Source organism: Volvox carteri, assembly GCF_000143455.1.
Source record: "Volvox carteri f. nagariensis unplaced genomic scaffold VOLCAscaffold_107, whole genome shotgun sequence".
NCBI lineage: Eukaryota > Viridiplantae > Chlorophyta > Chlorophyceae > Chlamydomonadales > Volvocaceae > Volvox > Volvox carteri.
In genome coordinates, this window is record NW_003307650.1 from 139,634 (window position 1) to 159,263 (window position 19,630).

The following is a 19,630-nucleotide window of genomic DNA, read 5'->3' on the forward strand; positions in this document are numbered from 1 at the left end:
AGAGTCTTAAGATAAGATAACCGTGTGAAGCATTTGGACAGCAGCCCACTATGGCTGCATCGTTCCCGGTGCCCGCGGTGACTGACAACCCCGACGGCTGGGGCCCATGCACTGTACCTGCGCACCTCAAAGATATTCCCTTCGCTCCCTTCAATAAGGGCGACAAACTTGGTAGAGTCGCAGATTGGACGCAAGGAGCTTTCGGGCCAAAGTACGCGGGTGAGGAAGGTTTGGCCGCCATCGTATGTAGATCGCGACGCCCTTACAAAGCCTGCACTGCGGTGCTCACCCAGGTCGCGGCTATCAACAAGGAGGTGTTCCAGTTTTTAACTTCTTTGCAAATGAGGAGGTGCGAATATATGACGCGTTTTGGCGGGGAGGCTCGGCGGCTGAGTCTAACGTATTACGGCGTTGCCGCTGCAGGAGGAGTCATTCCATTTGGTAGACAACCGACCGGTGAAAACTACGAAGTTTGGGGCCGGTCGGAGATACCAGCAGAACCAGCGCTTTCAGCAGCAGCGTCGCGATGGCAAGGACGGTCGTGGCGGTCCAGAGGTTGACAAGAAGAAAGGTGGACCTCAGCAACAGAAGAAGCAACACTTTTACGGAAGGGACAACCAGAGGGTGAGGCTCCTAGGACATAGGCGGCGGCATTTGCTGTCGGATATCTGGCATCTTAGGTCCAGCGGCCTTGTAAAGTTCTTAGATTACACTTTGGTCAGCTACGGCTGACTAGGAGCCCTGAGCACTAGGGCCCCAGGCGGCGCGCGGTGAGCGGTCAGGTGAACTTGGCCCCAGGTGGCGCGCTTGAGGTTTCGGTTCATACTGCAGTCTACGTAGCAGCAGGAGACTGCTTGGGTTGTGGCGGCAGATCCGCCTGGGAGCCAACAGATTTGCGGGGATACTCGGGCTGTGGGTTTTGCCCCTTCCATATCAGCGCTGTTCCAGCAGTATATTCTAATGGTCGTTGTGCGCCCCTCGCGCATGTGCAGGGTGGTGTTATCTTAGTCGATTCTCATCCATAGATTCCATTCCTCGCAGCATAGGTCTGCTTGCTTCCCGACGCCACACATTGACCGCACCGTCCTCAAGCCACTGATGTTGAGTCTTTCCCTCCCCACCCTGCCTACACTCAGCCAACTCAATACAGCAGCAGTGTGGAGATTGGCGCGGACTGGCAGGTCATGGAGCAGATTTCCACTACCAGTCTCTCTCGCCTCAACTACAGCCCGGGAGAGCCTGAGGACCTCCTGGCATGCGGCTCCCTAGAGTACTACGACAAGGTGGGGTGTCCGTCTGCCCAGGAATTTTGGCTTTCGGGATTAACGGCTCTGGAACCGCCTGCGCACTTGAGCTCGTAACTTGGGCTTCAGAAATGGGCGGGGAGGTGACAACAATTAGTATTAAGATGGAAGAGTAAAGCCAGTCGCAGCGGGAGAAATTTCCGGATGTTGAGCATTTTGCCATCGACTTGCACGGTGGGCTTGGAATTGAGGCCATATTCACCCGGCTTGGGGTTCAGGTGACCTAGCAGCTATCGCAGGACCTGTCAGCTCGGCGCTACAGTAGTATACGGCCGGTAGAATTTGGTGCACTATTGGTGTACACTGGGCAGGACCGGCTGTTCTTTTCGGGGGCACGGTGCGATGCCTTAGCATACTGTACTGTGAGCATGCTACGCGTTATTGGGATGCAGGGCTCGGGTCACTATTTATTGCTTGGCGGACTCTCAACCAAACACACCGAATATGGCAACAGCATTCCACGGTGCAGCTTGGGTTATGCTAATGGGACTTATGACTGCGTTCAGACGCCTTGTTGCGGCGGGAGATTTTTTCCCATGATTATGATGTGCCGCATGTTTCGTCGTTTCGTTTGAAAATTCATTTCACATTGGTTTCCTTTGTGCGCCGTCCCCGCAGTCGTACGACAACTTGGCGGTGAAGAAGGAGAAGCCGCTGGAGAAGACGAAGCGCATTTTTCGGACTGTTACGACATCGGACGACCCCATCATGCAGCAGCTGGCTTCCTCTGGCAAGGCGCGCGTGTTCGCCGTCGATTCGATCCTAACGCACCTAATGTGCATGCAGTCGTCCAAGTACGGCTGGGACCTGCTGGCCACCCGCAAGGTGCGGTGTGCTTTTTGCGCGCAAAAAATGCGGTCAGCTGGCTTTTCCGTTCAGTGCTTTTCCGCGTCGCCCTTCAAAGGTCCTGTTAGCAAATCTATGAGTGGGGCAATGTCCTTTTGCAATATTTCGTGATGCCCGGGATTGGGCGAATGACATGAATGTGAGGCACACTCTTGTCATTGCGGCTGGGGGTGAGGGCAGGCGGGTGCACGCCTCCCAAGGCACAGCGTGATGCCCCTATCCGCTTTCAACGTCACCACCATCCGCATGATGCACGCAAACGGTCCCAGGTATGCTCGTTGCTTGCTTGCCCTTGGCCGGCTGTGTTTCGGATACTGCTGCCCTTAATTCTCTCTGGCATTTCGCGCAATCCTTCGTATTCAGGGCGACAAGCTGTTCTTCGACTGGCGGGCAAGCTCCAAGTTTACGTTGCTTACGGTTAATGAGACGGCGCCTGAGGCGGTTCCCGAGGTGAGGGTTGAGGACTGCACTTACGATGGTGCATGACCACCTTGGGTCGACTTTGCCCATTACCTTGTATTTCCTAGCTACCTTTGACCTAGGACGTGGGGTTGGAGGAGTAAATTACTGAACGAACTGCACGTGGACACCCACGTGACAATGACAGAATGTATTGTATGGGCCGAAACACGAAGCCTCTTTCCGCGCATGTTCGGGCCCACAGCACGCCTGGGATTCCGCATATCGGCATGTGGACTTGCAACTCGCGCGACACGGTGCATGTCCACAGCACGCAGTGTTATTTATGTAGTGAATAGGCTCCATAAGGCTCGATGCCCGCCTTTTTGGCTTCCGCTGGTGCTTTACCTTTTGCTCCTGGCCCCCCTCAGGACAAGGACAACATTAACGGTATGCATCATCTGGCACTGGAGGCCACAGCTATTAACCAAAACTTCTCGCAGCAGGTACGTGGAAGAGGCCTGGCGCATGAGAAGTCACGCATGGGGGCTATTTGTGCATGTGTAATGCCTTAAGCCCACGTTTGGGTCACCAAGGGCCACGGTGCGAGGGGCATGTCAGCGATGGAGCGGTGTACAGTCTGGAAGCATCCTTGTCTGTACTAAGTGTCTGCCCTTGCCAATCCACCGCAATTGGCGCAAGTCCTTGGCCTTTCGTATTGAGCTGGTTATGGGTGCTGACGATAATCCTTAACGACATCACCTCCGAGGACACACGGCCTCCCATTGTGGACCGTGCTGAGGACCAATAGGAAGACCTGAGCCCATCACAAACTAGCTTACGCCGTTTGTGGGAATGCCTAGTCCACTCACGGGGTGCCATGTGCATGAACTGCTAGAAACCATTACGCCTTTTTCTTGTTTCTGGACTGCCTCCAGAACGTTCGGGGGAAATATTTGCGGCTGTGCGTCCTGGGCTGTGACGACAACTCTTAACGACATCACTTCCGATGAACGCGGCTTGTAAAAGCAGGCCGCGATCTGAGGACCAATAGGAAGAACTGAGCCCAAAACACAGCACCTCCAGCCCAGTTCCTCCAAGTTGTTGATGCAGCTTGTCTGACGTAATGCGCTGTGATTCGTGGTTTTCTCCGCAGGTCCTAATCAAGGACGGCGGCAGGCTGGACTTCGGGCAGCCCAACCCGTTCGCCTCGCCGAGCGACGCCGGCATGCTTGCCAGCTGTGCATACAAGTAAGGCATGGGAATTATCGCCGGATCAGGGGATACTTCAAATGCGTGCGTTTCGCTCACGCACCGGCGGTCGAAATGTTTTATCATGCCCTGAACAGCTTGGACTGGTTTGTCCAAAGCTGCTAGTTTCACACGCGGAACATGATCCTGGTGTTGCATGGTATTTTCTTACAGAATGTTTGCTATCTCTATGGACACGCTTATAGTCGTGTCACGTCCCGCCCTTACGGAAATGGAGGATGTCAGCCACAGTGCGCGCAGCGGATGGTTTTCCTAAGCCGTATTGTCAGCTCTACACGCTTTTCGGCTCCATTTCTTGCCATGTTTTGGTGTAACGCAGATACCGGAAATGGCGGCTGGCCAGCGGCAACGATGCACCTGAGATTGTGGTGCGTTGCGAGGTGGACGCTGCGCTGCGCGCTGCTGAGGGTGCTGCGCCCCAGACGGTACTCATCAAGGCGCTCAACGAGTACGACCTGAAGAGCCAGGTGTGTGTTACTGCCGCAGGCTTGGATTACTATGTGCTAAGAAACAGCATTGTCACTGAGGTCTCTTAACCAACGTGCCTGTTGTAATGTGCGCGATACCATGGATTGCTGAAGGGCAAGTGAGCTTGGGAGCATTGGCGTCTTAGGATCGGGAGCCGGCGTAAGGTATTGTGCTTACCTTCTTCCTGTCATTGCGGCTCTTGCCACCTCAGGACTACCGCAAGCGCCTGGAGAACCAGAAGGGTGCTGTGCTGCTGTCAGAGACCAAGAACAACAAGTTCAAGGTGCGAAATCCTAGTTCTCGCGGGTTACTTTATTTTATCTTGCTGCCTTCGTCCAAGTCCCCGAGCTAGCACTTGGCGCCTTCGACTCGCGTTGGCCTGTTTTGAACCAGCCACACCAGCCAAGTGATGCTGGAAAAATTCCAAGGCATTTACCACTTGTCGCAAGTTGGGTTTTGCGGGCTGCTGAGTTAATGCTTGATTGCTCCTTAGGTATAGCATATTTAGGCTTGCTTGAGCATCAGTGTGTATCCGCCTAGTTATCCCTCACCCGCAAGTACCACCTCGTAGCACATTGCAAGTGTCTTCGTTCTCTTCTGGTCTCAGGTGGCTAAGTGGACGGCATCGGCGTTGCTGAGCGGGGCGGACCAGATCAAGCTGGGCTTTATCTCACGCGCAACGCCTCGCGACGTGTCCAATCATGTTGTCCTGGCCATGCATGTAAGTACATTTGGACTTGTCAGAGTTATATTTATGCTCGTGCGAACACGGGTAGGAGTAAATACTCTTAGAATCCGATTTCCATATGCGTTCGCGGGTCTGTCCCCGGAATTTTGCATATTTTGCCTTCGGCTCTGGAACAGTAGGGTCTATTCACAAGTGAGCTTTAATTACCTATGGGCGCTGACGATAATCCTTAACGACATCACCTCCGAGGACACACGGCCTCCCATTGTGGACCGTGCTGAGGACCAATAGGAAGACCTGAGCCCATCACAAACTAGCTTACGCCGTTTGTGGGAATGCCTAGTCCACTCACGGGGTGCCATGTGCATGAACTGCTAGAAACCATTACGCCTTTTTCTTGTTTCTGGACTGCCTCCGGAACGTTCGGGGGAAATATTTGCGGCTGTGCGTCCTGGGCTGTGACGACAACTCTTAACGACATCACTTCCGATGAACGCGGCTTGTAAAAGCAGGCCGCGATCTGAGGACCAATAGGAAGAACTGAGCCCACCACTGATCCGCATGATCATTTAAATCTGTGCCTAGGAAAACGTGCACTTGTGACATCTAGGACATTGTGCGCTAGCTACGGCAATCACAGCAGTGGCAATTGTGGTCGCACGTTTCCTCGTCAGCGAGGATATCGACGGTTGTACGAAAACTTCAGGCAACCGACAACCCCAGGAGGGTAGTGGGCTGTGACGACAACCTATAACGACATCACTGCCGATATACACGGTTTCCCTGAGTGAACCGTGGCCTGAGGACCAATAGGAAGAACTGAGCCCTAAAGCTGTACTTAGGATATTCTTCTGCCTGGTCGGCAGATTTCAGATTACATACTGTTCTGTATGAAGCACGGAGCTGTCACGTTGGTTGGAAGGGTTAGGTTGTCTTGTGTCACCAATACGGTTGCGTGTAGTGTCTAATTAATGCCTAAAATGGGGCCGAACCTCGCTTTCTGGGCATCCAGCACTGTTGGCGCCACATTCCGCGGACCCTTGACCTCTTATGAATGGTTCGCTACAGGCTCTCAAGCCGCGCGACGCGGCCCGGTCTATCAGCTTGGACATGGACAACTGCTGGGGCATTGTGCGGGCGCTATGCGACATGCTGCTGGCGCTGGACGAAGGCACCTACCTCCTGGTCAAGGTGGGCGATGGGATGGGTGTGACGATAGTGGCAGCACCTGTACATAGGCGTTCATCCATTTTCCCACGACTAGCGTTTATGTCCCGCCTGTGTGCAGCTCAATTATCTGGTCCCTCGTGTCCTTTAACTGTGACATCGGGCAGCAGCGTGCGCCGCCAATCAATCCAGCCCCAGCCTGCTCCCCGGACCTGGACCTGCTTGGAGGCATTGGTGTTTATGTGTCCTTCTTGGTTCCCACCATGGGGCGTTCAGCATCATTGCTAGTAACACTTGATGGTGTGTTCCCTGCTTATATCTTGCACCTCTCTTGTGCGTCCAGGACCCGAACAAGGAGCTCTTGCGCGTGTACTCCGTTCCTCCGGACGCCTTTGCCGCGGTGGCAGCCCCGGTGGAGGATGACGACTTGGACGGCGTGGACATGGGTGGCGAGAGCGCCGGCGTGCACGTTGACGTGACGGTGCCAATAATGTCCACCATTGCAGCCGCAGCAGCGGCGGATGCTGAAGATTAAAGCGTGCTTGCTCGTAGGGTGAGAATGCTTTGGGCTGACCCAGGGTGCTCTGTATCCTACTCGGCTGCGTGCTGTGCTTCGGGGAGGTTTCTGCGCATTCAATTGCTCCCAAGCGGTGCTTGTTATCGTTTTTTTTTTGTGTGTAGGGGAGTGGCTGCTGCAACGGTTCCACTGGGGCTGCGTCCTTTTTTGTGTTGCTTTTGCTTAACAAAACGGATTCGGGAAGCTAAGTGATGGGGATGGGCCAAAGGAAGTCCTGAGAATAGGAGTGATAGAAACAGTGTGGGGAGATGGGCTGTTGTTTGTGCTGCTCAATTGTGACGGCAACTGGGCGGTTGTGCGTCTTGCCTTCATTACAATTAGCAATTAACGCAGAGTCTGTGTGGCATGTCCTGCTTCGGGTCACCGTTTTGTGGTTCAATAACACTCGGAAGTGGCGATAGCTTTTGCTTGTCGTCCGGCCATAGATGAGTATTCACTCATCGGCAGTGTTCAAAAGGTTACCGGTGCGAGGCAGGGCACAGTACCGTACCGTTCCGCCGCCGGAGCGGTTAGCTGCCAACCACCCAGTACACCGAGCTGATGTCCCCCAATCGTGTGTTTGGAGGGAGGGAAAGGAGTATAGCGTGTGCATAACCAAGCCAAGGGAGCTACTTGCATGCTGTGGGTGGGGCAAGCAGCAGGGCAGGGCGTTGACTGACAAATTATCCTCGTTTTAGGGTTGCAATTTTGCCGGGGCGTTGAGAGGTCGTACGGGGGACGAAGTAGGATGCAGCCAAGGAGGATTGACGAACCGCAGCTGGTGACATATTATTAACTTGTGACGAACTTTCTGGTAGGACATGGTTAAAGCGCAAGCGTCACTGGGGGTTTGTATGCACAGGAATACCGGCTTGTGGGCCGAATAGCTTGAGTGTATACGCGTTCGCAGGAGTGTTGCTGCCGTCAGGAGCCTCATCGGCCAGGGGCCTCGGGCAGAAGCCACGCTGTCTTGTTGTAGAAGTGGCGTTTATGCGGCGCCGCGTTGCATCCAAGAGATGCATTTATCAGAGCAGTGACTAGATGCTATTGTAACGGCAACAGAAAAATAACCCGTATTTTTTGTCGCGGTAATTATAGCTTGTACTTAGGGTCCCATTTCCCGGCATAATGCAAAACACTGCTCATAACGTACCATGCCTTTACCACATCGTGGTGCATGCAAATGCTGAGCTCGGCGTGTCTTTCAAACGGTCCGGTCGCAAAGGGAGTGCTTTGACAGATGTCTATCTAGCGACTCGCCTTGACGCGGGGAGGCGAGAACGCAATCCATGAAGGGCTCTGTGACCCATGATTACCATAGCTTGGGAAAGAAGCGCGAAGCTACTTTCGCATCCACATGCTACAGGAAGTTGACGCCGCTATCTAGCTTCCCCACCCTACAACGACCAAGATCGCTGCATCACACGCCACATGCGCTGTACAGCTGGGCCCTTATGACAGCGCGCCACACTGAACGCACGGACCTGCGTAGCAAATGCGGCGCCATCGGATCGCTTAGGCAGTGACATTGCGACCAGCTGCATCTCCACCGACGGGAAAGCAACGCTGTTGCATCGCGTCTACCTTTACAAAGAAGTGCTGCGTCTCATAGTCAGCGACAGCCGTCCGAAACAGCTCTTTCTTTCTCGTCTGCCTGGCTGGCCACCCGCCCAGAGTGCTGCAGCGACTGCGCTGATTGTGGGTGCTACCCACGTGTGCTGGACTCTTTCCAAGTGCGTCAGAGGGAAACTGAAAACCCGTCATCTGCGGTTCCGCGCCGCTGGTTCGCCCCTATAGGTCTATAGAATCCGCTGACACATCTCCTTTTACCCATCCCATCCACGTGCTAGGGCGACCTGGCGCACTACTACCCGCAACGGCTGCTTCCACCTCAACAGTTTGAGACCTGCTTTGCATTGCATAGATTGCGACATCCAAGTGTTCCTAGTGCAGCACATAAGCTGCGCTTCCTCCGTCGCTCTCAGCAACGCGTAGCAGTTGCCGCCAAGGCCTGCTGACTGACAACAACGTTCGTCTCGTCGTAGGCGGTTTCATGGTTATGGAGCTGTCCAATTTGTCGCCCTGCTTGCGATGGCCGTTGGTGCGCCCCTTTGCGGTGAGCGCTCCTGTGTACGGCAATGGATCTCTGCGCTCGGAGAGCACGGCGCGGCACGTATTAATAGTGTGTGTGTGCGTGCGTGTGTGTGTGTGTTTGTGTTATACCCCACCTGGAGTTGCGTTGCTCTTCAAATGTATGACCTAGGGACCCACACGACCTGCGGGCTTAAGGGACCTGAGAGGGCCGAAGGTTGTCCGAAATAGGTTTTTTATGTCGTGAAAACGCACAGGAAAATCTGTTATCCTAACCCCCCTGAAAGAAAATTAATGTTGAACTAACTCCGAGTTATCCAGACTGTTAGTACATAAAGGGCAAAAACATCGCAAAACGCAATTCACGGGTGGGGTTGTGGGCACCATTCGGCATGGCAACCTTTCCGTCGTGCTGTTACAATCCTGCTGTTACATCTGGTATCCCCTTTGTGAAGGGCACAACATCTTTTTTTCTCACAGGTTTCTTTTCCTCTCTGTCCAAAGTCAACCATGCACTACCACGCTTCCTGAACAGGCGGCATGGATTTGGGTTTCTTGCATCGCACCTTCCTACTACCCGTCCTCTGGGCTTAAAGGGCACCGCAACTGACCCAACCCAGTAATAGACCAGAGGAAATAAACAGCCCACGAGCCATCCACCGCAATTCGCCCTCACCCTAATCCCAATCCCCGCCACGTACTACCACCTATGCATCGCCTCTGCAGGCCGCATGGTCCTGCATCCTCCATGCTCTATTGCTGCTGTACCTACTGCTGCTGCACCCCCTCCTGGTGGACCGTGACCCCGTCGGCACGGCCTTCCGCAGCCAACCCGGGGAGCCCGCCTCCGCTGCGTCTAGCCCCTCCTCGCCTCCGCAACAGTCGCGACGGGCGTACCTGCTGCGGGGAAAGCAGCAACAGCAGCGGCAGACGCAGACGCAGCAGGAGGAGGAGGAGAAGAGGAAGAAGAACACGGCCGCTGACAACCCGCAGCTGAAGAAGCCGCCACGGCAGCAGCCCCAAGACTGCCGCGACCAGCGCCAGGGGTATTGTCGTCAAGGGCCAGCGGGCACAGCTTCTTGCCTTCCTGTTCCCGGCGCATCTCACGTTCCGTCCTCACGTTCCGTCACATCGGAGCCATGTGGCGGAACGCCGGCGGCATGTATAGCGCCCATGATGACGTGCAGAGGGCCCGGTCCGCAGCCCACTCCCCGGATCTCTTTTCCCATTGCGGTGTACAGCCATCGCGGCGGCAGTTTGGATTGCACCCTAGGTGCGGAGGTTGGAGGAGGAGGCGGTGATGGTGGTGGTAGTGGCGGTGGTGGTCGTAGCGGGCGTGGAGGCGGAGGCAAAGGTGCGATCCTGGCGATGGCGGGTGTTGGCCTCAGGACAGGAACCCAAACAGCCACCAGCTCGCCCCCGCCCCCGCCGCCGCCGCCACCGTCACCGCCCCCGCCGCCTCCGTCGCAACCGCAGCCATTGGCGCCGTCGCGGCCTTCAGAGGGCTGCACCGCTGCGTCGGGTCGCTATGGACTCCATCGCGGCAGCGGCAGCGGCGCCACCGCAGCGTGTGGCGTTGGCGGTAGCATGCGCGGGGACCCGTTTTTCGTTCCATGTGATCCATGTGCCGGCGAATCCTGGGGGGATCAGCAGTCAACGTCGAAGCGATGTAGCTGCTACGCTTGCGCGCTCCAGCTTCCGCTGATTGAGAACACTCTCACGGTGAGAGAAGTGGCGATGATCATGAATGGCGATGATGGCGCTGATATGGCGCCAATCCGCACTACAGTACGGGCTTGTTTCATCATTTTAAAATCATCCCCAAAACCTGTACGAAGCAGTGATGGTTGAGTGATTATGACGGGGTGGGTCTTTGGGAGGGTGGGTGGGGGACAATAGGGATCGAGGGCGGGGCGGAGTGACAGTGGGGGCCCCGCTTCTGGTGGCGGTGGACAACCTGGTGTCGCAGCTGCGATAAATACAGAGCCCGACCTGCTCCACCGCAACCCATCCTAAGATCCAAACCGAGCCTCACACACGCCTGGCCCGGTCCATATGCGAGCCGACGGAATAACGCCTCCTCTTCCTCCTCCTCCTCCTCTTCAGACACCAATACTGGAAGGTACTAGAGGGCCAAAGATCATCGCCAGTGCTAGCGATGACCGATATCTCCCCTCCTCCAATCCTCCAGGCTGGTTCATATCTATCCATCAGCTGACACGTTGTGGCTCGTCCCTCCCATTTCGGCCCTCCCTTCTCCCCCCACGTACCGTTCTCCGTGGCCCCTTTATACCGCCTGTTCTTCCCGTTCTTGTCCTGCCTCATATCCCCCTTCCTATTATCCCGCCGCTTCACCGCTTCTTTTTTTCGCTTCCCTTAACTCCCACGTCTCGATAAACTCCCCGGCCTGCCTGCCGCCCTCAGGCCTTCCAGCACAGCGTGGCCGTGGGAGCAGACCTCCTGGAGCTGGACGTACAGGTATAAAACATTTTTCACATACAGTTCCGTACTGTACGATGAAGACTTCATGATACACGTATTGCGCCGTACTGAATACGCTGAAGGTTGCGTTTGTTCGGCACGGATGAAATGGATGACCGTAGCACGTCCGGCCAACCGGGCTCGTCTTTTGCTGCCTGTTTGGGCTTGAATTTCCCTTATGCCCAGTTCCGTGTGTGTGTGAAGCCTACCTGCCCGCCTTCCTATTTGCCTACCTGATGCTGTTGTTGCTCTTGCTTTCGATACTGCTTGACCATATATACTATATGCTTGCTTCCGCTTGCTACACTATATTCTGACCATATGCGACGTGTACTGCGGCACGTGTGAGTGAGGTAACAAGTAACTTCTCACCTTTACCTGTAGGCCCATGTTTCATGCATTCCGCCAGCTGCGCAGCCGTCTAATGTTCTGGCTCCGTCTGCTGATCTCTCTTGTTTGCCGCTCCTCCCCCTTTATTGTCCTTTGTTCACCCCTCGCTGCTCCCCTCGTATGTGAGCACCTCCCTCCCCTCCCCCTCCTTCTCTTCCTCCTGGAAAAACTCTCTACCGTTCCACCATGTAAAGCCGTCCGAAGCCCTCCTCCTGCCGCCCCCTGCCGCCTTCCCTCCCCCATAAGCTGACACGCGACGGCAGAGTGGTAGTGTTTCACGACCTGTCGCTGGAGCGAATGTGCGGGACATCTTTCCGCCGTACACGCATCGCAGATCTTAACTACCAGCAACTGCCCCCTCTGCGACCCAAGCCGGGTGCGGGCGGCAAGATGTTTTGTAGGAAAGCTTGTGGTGGCGGTGGCGGTGGTGGTGAAGGTGAGGGAGGGCTTACCGGCGGCTGCGGCTGCTGGCGGCAGCGGCGGCGCGTCCGGCCCGCCGGCGCCTCTGCGACGGCTGAATTGAAAAACATTGTACGACCTGTGCGCACCTCAGTGCCTGGGGACGGGCAGCTGTCGCATACGGAGGTGAGCTGTCTTTTGGTGGCACCAAGCTAGTAATGGTCGTGTGATGATGTTACGACGACGACGCTGGCGATTGGGAAGGGCAATGATTCGTACTTTTGCTTATAGTGCGGTTGTGGCGGCGGTGACCGAAAGGACAATGTCGTACTGTAGGAAGTCCGCAACCTTAGCAACTACGCATGCCCCCAAACGCATGATTGTGATGAACAATTTTGCCTTTGCACTTAACTCCTTTCATCGGGAGCGGCTGCTGCTGCTGCTCCTGCAGCAGCAGGAGCTGAAGCCGCCACCGCCCAAACCCCCTTCTGTCAGAACCCCCGCCCCAGCCCGCGCCGCCATTCGGTTTTCCGGTGCCTCCGCTCGGTGCCGTACGGTGTCCGCCGTACGCTCCACCCGCCGGACCTGCCTGCCTTGCGCCCTCAGTTTCACGTGTTGTTGGACTTCCGACCTCTTTTCATTTCGACCTCAGACTTCCGAACTCTTTTCCTTTTCCAGGTGGTCCCAAGTCAGGCGCCGAAGCTAAATGTTCACGACTTACGGACCGACCCACGGGTCACGTCGTGCATCGTTTCCGGCGATGCCGCCACCGCTGGCGCCACCACCGTCGTCGCCACTGCCATCGTCGCAGCCGTTGCCGTCGCCGCGGAAGGCGGTGGCAGCGAACGCATCAGCCACGTTAGGTATGACCATGGTGGTGGCGGTGGTGGGGGTGGCGAGGAGGACGGATGCGACTCCCTCCCCGCCCGCTTTCGCAGAAACGACGGCGACGACGACGGCGCACAGCTCGGTGGCCACCATGGCGGCGGCGGTAACCGGAGCGCCGGCGGCTGCCGCAAGGTCCTGCCGCCAGCGGGCGCCGTCGAGCTCCGAGAGATTGTAATTATACGGCATGCCAACGCGGGCAGTTCGCTTCAGGCGCAACCAAAGCCGCCGCCGTCGCCGTCGCCGTCTCCGGTATCACATCGCTCTAGTAGCGCACACAGCGCTGATAGCCGCCTCAAGCATCAACGGCAGCAGCACTATAACCAGCACAACCACCGCAACCACCGCAACCACCGCAACCACCGCAACCACCGCAACCAGCGGCACGGTTGCCAAGGTGGACGAGCGCCAGCAGCAGCAGCGGAGACAAGGCCCATCAACAGCAATTACAGCAGCAGCAGCAGTAGCAACCCTGTCCAAAACAGCAGGAGTAGCAACCGCAGTAGCAGTAGCAGCAGTAGCAGTAGCGGTAGCAGCTACAACAGCATCAGCTGCTTTGTTGGCAGCGACGATGGCGGGAGATGGGAGCAGGCTGAAAGTAGCAGCAGTAGCAATGACAACAGCAGTAGCAATGACAACAGCAGTAGCAATGACAACAGCAGCAGTGGTTTGGGCCCCTGCATCAGCTATAACGTATGCTGCTGTACCAATAGCAATAATAGCAGTAGCAGTAGAGGCAGTAGCGGCAGCAGCAGCAGCAGCAAAAGCATCCTGCTAGAACCTGAAGCGAGGACCAGTCAAGGTGTGGGGCCGGAAGAGGAGGCGTCCAGGGGGATTTCCGGCGGCTGCAAGAGCGCTGGCGATTTCGCCAATGATGATGATGCCGTTAGAGAGGCCTCCGCCGCTGACGGATCTGACGCCCCTACCGCTTACTTTGACGCCATCGATGTAGCCGACGTCGCCGACGTCGCCGCCGCCGCCGCCGCCGCCGCCGCCGCCAGCGTTCACAACGCAACCGACGGCCCTATCAGTCGCGTTCCTCCTCCCCCTCCTCCCTCTCCTCCTCCTCCTCCTCCTCCCCTTTCCTGTCACGTCCCTTCTGACGCACCTGTCGACGTGGTGGTGGTGGTTGGGGGAGACCAGTCGGGGCAGCAGCTGCAGCGGTCGCAGCTCTCCCAGCCGCCGCGGTGGAGGTGGAGGAGGTGGTGGTGGAAGCGGTGGCGATGCTGGCGGTGGCGCCTGCAGATCACCCGCGGTGCCGGTGTGGAAACAACCCATCAAGGGAAGAGCACAGCTGAAGGACGTCAGCCCCATGTCTCCGCCACGCTAAGGGGAGGGAAAGCCGTGGGTTTGGCGAGCTTGGTGCGCGGGGGAGAGGAGGAGGAGGACGCGGAGGAGGAGGACGCGGAGGAGGAGGACGCGGAGGAGGAGGACGAGGAGGAGGAGGACGAGGAGGAGGACGAGGAGGAGGAGGACGAGGAGGAGGAGGACGAGGAGGACGAGGAGGAGGAGGACGAGGAGGAGGAGGACGAGGAGGAGGAGGAGGAGGAGGAGAAGACGACGGCAATTTCGGGCGCTGGGCTGCATGCTGGCCGTGCCCAAGGTGATCCGACGTACGAGTACGACAGGATTCCGCTTCTTGAGGAGGTCTTTGCGGCTTTTCCAGACGTCCCAGTGCAGGTCGGTCCGTTGGTGGTCTCTTACCGGACGGCCAATACCTGTGGCACCACATAATCGAAAACATTGTTGACAACGCGCGCCTTGCCTTGATTTGCCTTGCCTAATCACCACCTCGTGACCCGGCTGGACCGGCAGGTCCCCTGTACCCGCTCCTCCACCTCGACCTCCCCCTGTCAATGCGCCAAGTCCTCAACTTATCTTACCGGCCGTTCGACCAAGCCCAGGAAGGATCGATCCCTCCACCGCCCCCAAACCACAGTAACCCGCCTCCCAGTCTCTCCTTCCGCAATCGAATCGCCAGATCTCGCTACTCCGTGCATCGCGGGTTTTCCCCAACCCCCCTTCTTCCTAACCCGCGTTGTTGTTCTGCCCATCATCCACCCTCGAGCCATCCCCACCGTCCCTTCACTCGCACCTCGCCTTCTTCCATCTTCCCTCCTTTGCCCCGTGTCGCTGTCGTACACTCTCAGCCGTCCCAACCACCACCCTTATCCCCCTTCCTGATCGTCCCATCCCACCCAGGTGGATGTCAAGGTTGATGACCCTCGGCTGGTGGCGGCAGTAGCTGAGCTGGCGGCCCGCCAGCCAGGCCGTAGCACCAGGCTGCTGTGGGGATCCTTCAGGCAGTCTACAGCCGCACGCTGCCTGGAAGCTGCCCCCCAGGTGCCGCTGTTCGCTTCGATGCCACGAGCGCTGGTGATGCTGGTAGGTGGGGTGAACGTGAATGCGAGCTATATGTATGTTGTTACAGGGTGGTATAGCTTCACCAGCGGCCCCTTTCCCGGGCAGTCCCTGCTCTCCCCTGCTAGAGGGGCACCCTAATCCGTCACCCCATCCGACTTCAGAATGTATTCGTTGGGTTCGGCAACTCACCACCAGCATCCAACCAAATCTAGCGGATCAACGGCGCATCAACTTAGTTCCTGGTCAGCTCGCAAGTTGATTTGAGCTATATGTATGCATGCACGTATGCACGTATGTACGTATGTACCCGGATGCAACCCGAACCATCGACTGCGTGACGGGTGTCAGTAACTAGCGGGTTACGTGGATATGGGGATTGAGCCCGACCACCTAGCCAGCTTGCTAATAAGCTGCCGAAAGACGAGAAAGGAGGGACAAGAACTTGGGGGGCTTGTGCCGCTGCCGCGACCTCTGCTGCTGCTGCTGCTGCTGCTGCTGGCACCGCTCGGCCCTCCTTTCTCTCTCATGATGATTCCTCCACTCATTTCCCCGGGGGGGCCCCAAATATGCCATCCACGTTCCTGCTCCTGCGCTATACTAAACCCCACCTCGCACCGTACCGTACCGTACTGTACTGCGTGCTACTTAGCTCATTCCTGTCAACATTTTCTTCGCCGTTCCGCGCCGCCACAGCCAGCCCTGTCCATCCTGCGCTCATCCTGCGCTCCCACTCGCCCACCAGGCTGCCTACCGGCTGGGTCTCCTGCGCCACCTCCACATCTACGAATCCGCCATCATCATTCCCTGGAGGCTCCATCTGGCGGAGCTCAGACTACCTGGCCTGACAGGCAGCTGCTGCGGGGCCCATCGCCATCGCAGCGGCAACCCCACCTCCTCCACCTCCACCTCCTCCTCCTTGAGCTCTTCCACGGCCGCCGCCGGCGTCGCTCGTCATAAAAATGGTTGTCGTGACGGGGATGCCAAAGATGGCGGTCGGAAGGGAGGTGAAGCCTCGGAGAGCGACGTGGAGACGGGCCATGGTGGCTACACCGGGTGTAACGGCAGCAGAGGCGGCAACGGCGACGTGGAGGGTCCCAACGCCGGCGGCCGCAATGGAAGCAGCCAGCTTCTGACTCGATCTGTGCGGCTGACGTACTACTTTACGGATCCCGGCTGGTTTGCGGCGCTGAATCGCCGTGGCGTTGCCGTGGTGCTGTTTGGCTGCCTGAATGGTGAACGGCGGTTTGAAGCGTGCAGGTGGGTCTGATGGGAGGGGTTCCCTTTTCAGGGGTGTTGTTGTGAGGGAGGGACTCGGGGGCTCTGGGGCGGCTGCCGGTTATAGTGGCTGGTTCCGTTCCCTTTGAGCGGTGCCGCAGGTAGTACGACTTGTACTGCTTGTACGGCTTGTACTGCCTCTGCTACTGTTGCTATGATCTGTTACCGATGCAACAGCTGTCTGTTACAGCAGCTTTCGCTGCTGCTCCTTCTGCTTTATGTTCTTATCCTCTCCACCTAGTATGTAACCTCTCCACCAAAACGAGACCATGAAAACCGCCCTAAGGAGAGCTCACCTCACCGTCCTTGGCGCAAAACAAAGCAAGCACGGCTTTCTGGGCTCATCAGGTCCCATGTGTGTCGGTTTGCCTGTCTGTCTGCCGATCTGTCGGTCTGTCGGTCTGTCCGTCTGTCCGTCTGTCTGTCCCCTGTCCAGGCGCAGCGGCGCCAACGCCATCGCGACTGACACCCCTTCGCGACTGCTCGCCTACCTCCGGGGGCACGGCGGCGGCGGGCCCCTCGTGTCCCTGACGAGTGACAGTACGGCCGCGGCTCGAGTACGGCACTAACCCGCCTCATTTGGTGGGCTGTGGAACTACCGCTACAACTGTCTTCATGGGGCCCTATGCAACTGTCACGCAACACCCACGCGGACACGCACGCTGTGGCGCACTGCGGCACCTCGGTGTTTTGGGTGTTAGAGTTTTAGGTCGTTGATAGAGGTCATCGGATTCCTTTTGTACGTTAATTGGCCGGAAGGATAGTGGCTGGAGCAGTAGGAGGGAAGGGAGGAGACGATTGGCTTATTGTGTGACCTTTTATTTGTGTGTTTGTGCGTTTGTGTGTGCGTTTGTGTGTGTATGTGTGTGTATGTGTGTGTATGCGTGTGTGCGTGATTGATTAGGAATCAGATTGCTCACACACTTCAAATGACTGCGAAGGACGTAAGGGTCGCGTAGTGCTGGGCGGTTGCAGCGGTTGGGGGACCGTCTGCTGAGTTGCTGAATGCGATGCATAGCGGATACGAAGGGGGGGGGGGGAAAAGAGGGAAAACAGGAACTGCACGCACCTTTTTTGAGTCGAACGCGTGCTCGTGTTTGCGTGCGTGGGTGCGTGCATGCGTTTGCATGTTTGTTCGTCTACTTGCCTATTTGTCTGTATGTGTGCATATGTTTTCGTTTTCGTGCCACAGATTCAAGAGTCTGAAGATTGTACGGTGGCTTTGGCGTGTGTACCGCAGACGGCAATGTCAGGAGGCAGCCCAATGGCAAAGTACTCTTCCGTATATCAGACACTCGTTCACCAGCTGCTGCGTCCTTGCTGTAGTTCGAGGACTTCGGTCTCCTAATGCCGTACCACGTACGTCTTTGCTCTTCCGGAAAACAAGTTTGGTTAGTTGGGGCACACTGTATGGAAATATTGGTAGGATGCACGATGGCGCTTTGCAAGTGTCGTCGGATTGTGTACGGCGGGGGATCGCATGGCGGGCGGATTATTGTGACGGTTGTGCGCGAATGGGTTAGTTTGCAACTGGAAGGTGAGAAACCCGGCGGATTTGCTTGTACGGCGGTCGTCATGAAAACATGAAAAGCTGAGGCACGGCTGGGCTTTGCAGGAAGCTGCGTTTGACTGCACAAGTGCACGAGCGGCGTTGCAGTGGGTTTGATGGAGGTGATAACAACAGGGGATACGATTTTCACAAGGACGTGAGGAGGAGTGCGCGCCGGTGGCAGTAGGGCCGACGGTCGGCGGTACAGGATGAAGGGGAGTTTACAAGGGCGGCGTGGCAAAGCGACCATTGGAGGCATACCAGTTTAGAGCCCTTCCGGTCACCGTGGGAGGCCCACAGTTCTCCGGCACTGGGGCCCTTAGTGATACCCTGGTTACAGCTGTGTGGTAGGACGATTACAAAATCTCCATTCCTTCCTTATGATCGAGGGACTGGGATGGGGATTAGCGAAAGGTCTTTGGAAGAATGTTAGCGGAGATACTTAAGTTAACCCTGTTGCAGAGAGCATCAGGCCTGCCGTTCTTCAGGCCGTACGAAAGCCCCATGGGGCTAGTAAGAACCTCAAAATTCGGCTTTGATATTCTTCCTTTCTGAGTTCTGATGCACGCTATGTAGGGGCTGTCTTGATGAATCTATGGCGTCTGCGCTTGCCCTCCTCGCATATCGCTATTTGGCTTGGAACGCACCAGCGCGAAGCCCTTACCCAGGGCCGAGCGGCCAGCTGCCGAAGCAGACGCCACCAATTACATTTCCCATACTTGTCTACAGTCATCGTGGCGGAAATTTAGAGCGTAATGCTTCCGGTCAGCACTTCCTTGAAAACACGTTGCCAGCTTTCCGGAATTCCGCTGCCATAGGGGTTGACTTGCTGGAGCTAGATGTCCAACTTACGCGAGATGGGTTAGCAGCTGTCTTTCATGACCAAGACCTTGGCAGGCTTTGTGGAAAGGCATTTCAGGGAAAACGCATATCAGACTTCAACTATGCAGATCTGCCAAGGCTCAAAATTAGTAGTAAAACAGATACAGCGGTCTTAAATGATGCAGACTTCACCTGGATTCCACTGCTAGATGAGGTCTTCAGGGCGCACCCGGACAAGCCGGTTCAAATTGACCTGAAAGTCCCCTCGCAACAGCTGGTCCACGTCGTCAGCGACCTGGTCTCTCGGTATCAGCGTCAACGACTTGTGTTATGGGGCAGCTTTCTGCACAGCAACAGCAATGGCCTTTACACCGCGAACCCTGAAGTGCCGCTGTTCACGTCCTCATCCAGGGCGCTCTTGCTGCTCACTGCATACTGCGCTGGCCGCCTTCATGATATCCATATTTATGAAAGCGCGATTATCATGCCCTGGCGTATTCCACTCTCGCCCTGGTTTCAGCCGAGTCTTGTACTGCCCGGCTTTTTCCGGGACTTAAACGCCAGGTGCGGGACACAGCCGAACGAACATAGCCTCCACCTCTTCTGTACGCATGTTCCTGCGCTTGCTTCCGCCAACTCTCTACCTTGCTACTATCACACAACCTGTAAACAAT

The 19,630-nt window shown here is 56.6% G+C and overlaps 2 protein-coding genes across 2 annotated transcripts; both read left to right on the forward strand.

Annotated features, from left to right (window-relative positions):
• Nucleotides 1-50: 50 nt before the first annotated feature.
• On the forward strand, nucleotides 51-7,767 carry eif3D (eukaryotic translation initiation factor 3d; the record flags this gene model as incomplete). The annotated part of the gene is made up of 12 exons (XM_002958788.1): nucleotides 51-281; nucleotides 424-624; nucleotides 1,137-1,283; nucleotides 1,923-2,129; nucleotides 2,514-2,600; nucleotides 2,981-3,055; nucleotides 3,706-3,800; nucleotides 4,141-4,294; nucleotides 4,501-4,572; nucleotides 4,897-5,010; nucleotides 6,046-6,168; nucleotides 6,488-7,767. The coding sequence occupies 12 exons, from the start codon at nucleotides 51-53 to the stop codon at nucleotides 6,677-6,679; spliced, it is 1,698 nt and encodes a 565-aa protein (XP_002958834.1). The 3' UTR covers nucleotides 6,680-7,767.
• An 11,094-nt stretch (nucleotides 7,768-18,861) lies between these two features.
• VOLCADRAFT_45525 (uncharacterized protein) lies at nucleotides 18,862-19,446 on the forward strand (the record flags this gene model as incomplete). The annotated part of the gene is made up of 1 exon (XM_002958789.1): nucleotides 18,862-19,446. A coding segment is annotated over one exon (585 nt), but the record flags the coding sequence as incomplete, so codon positions are not given.
• Nucleotides 19,447-19,630: the final 184 nt, after the last annotated feature.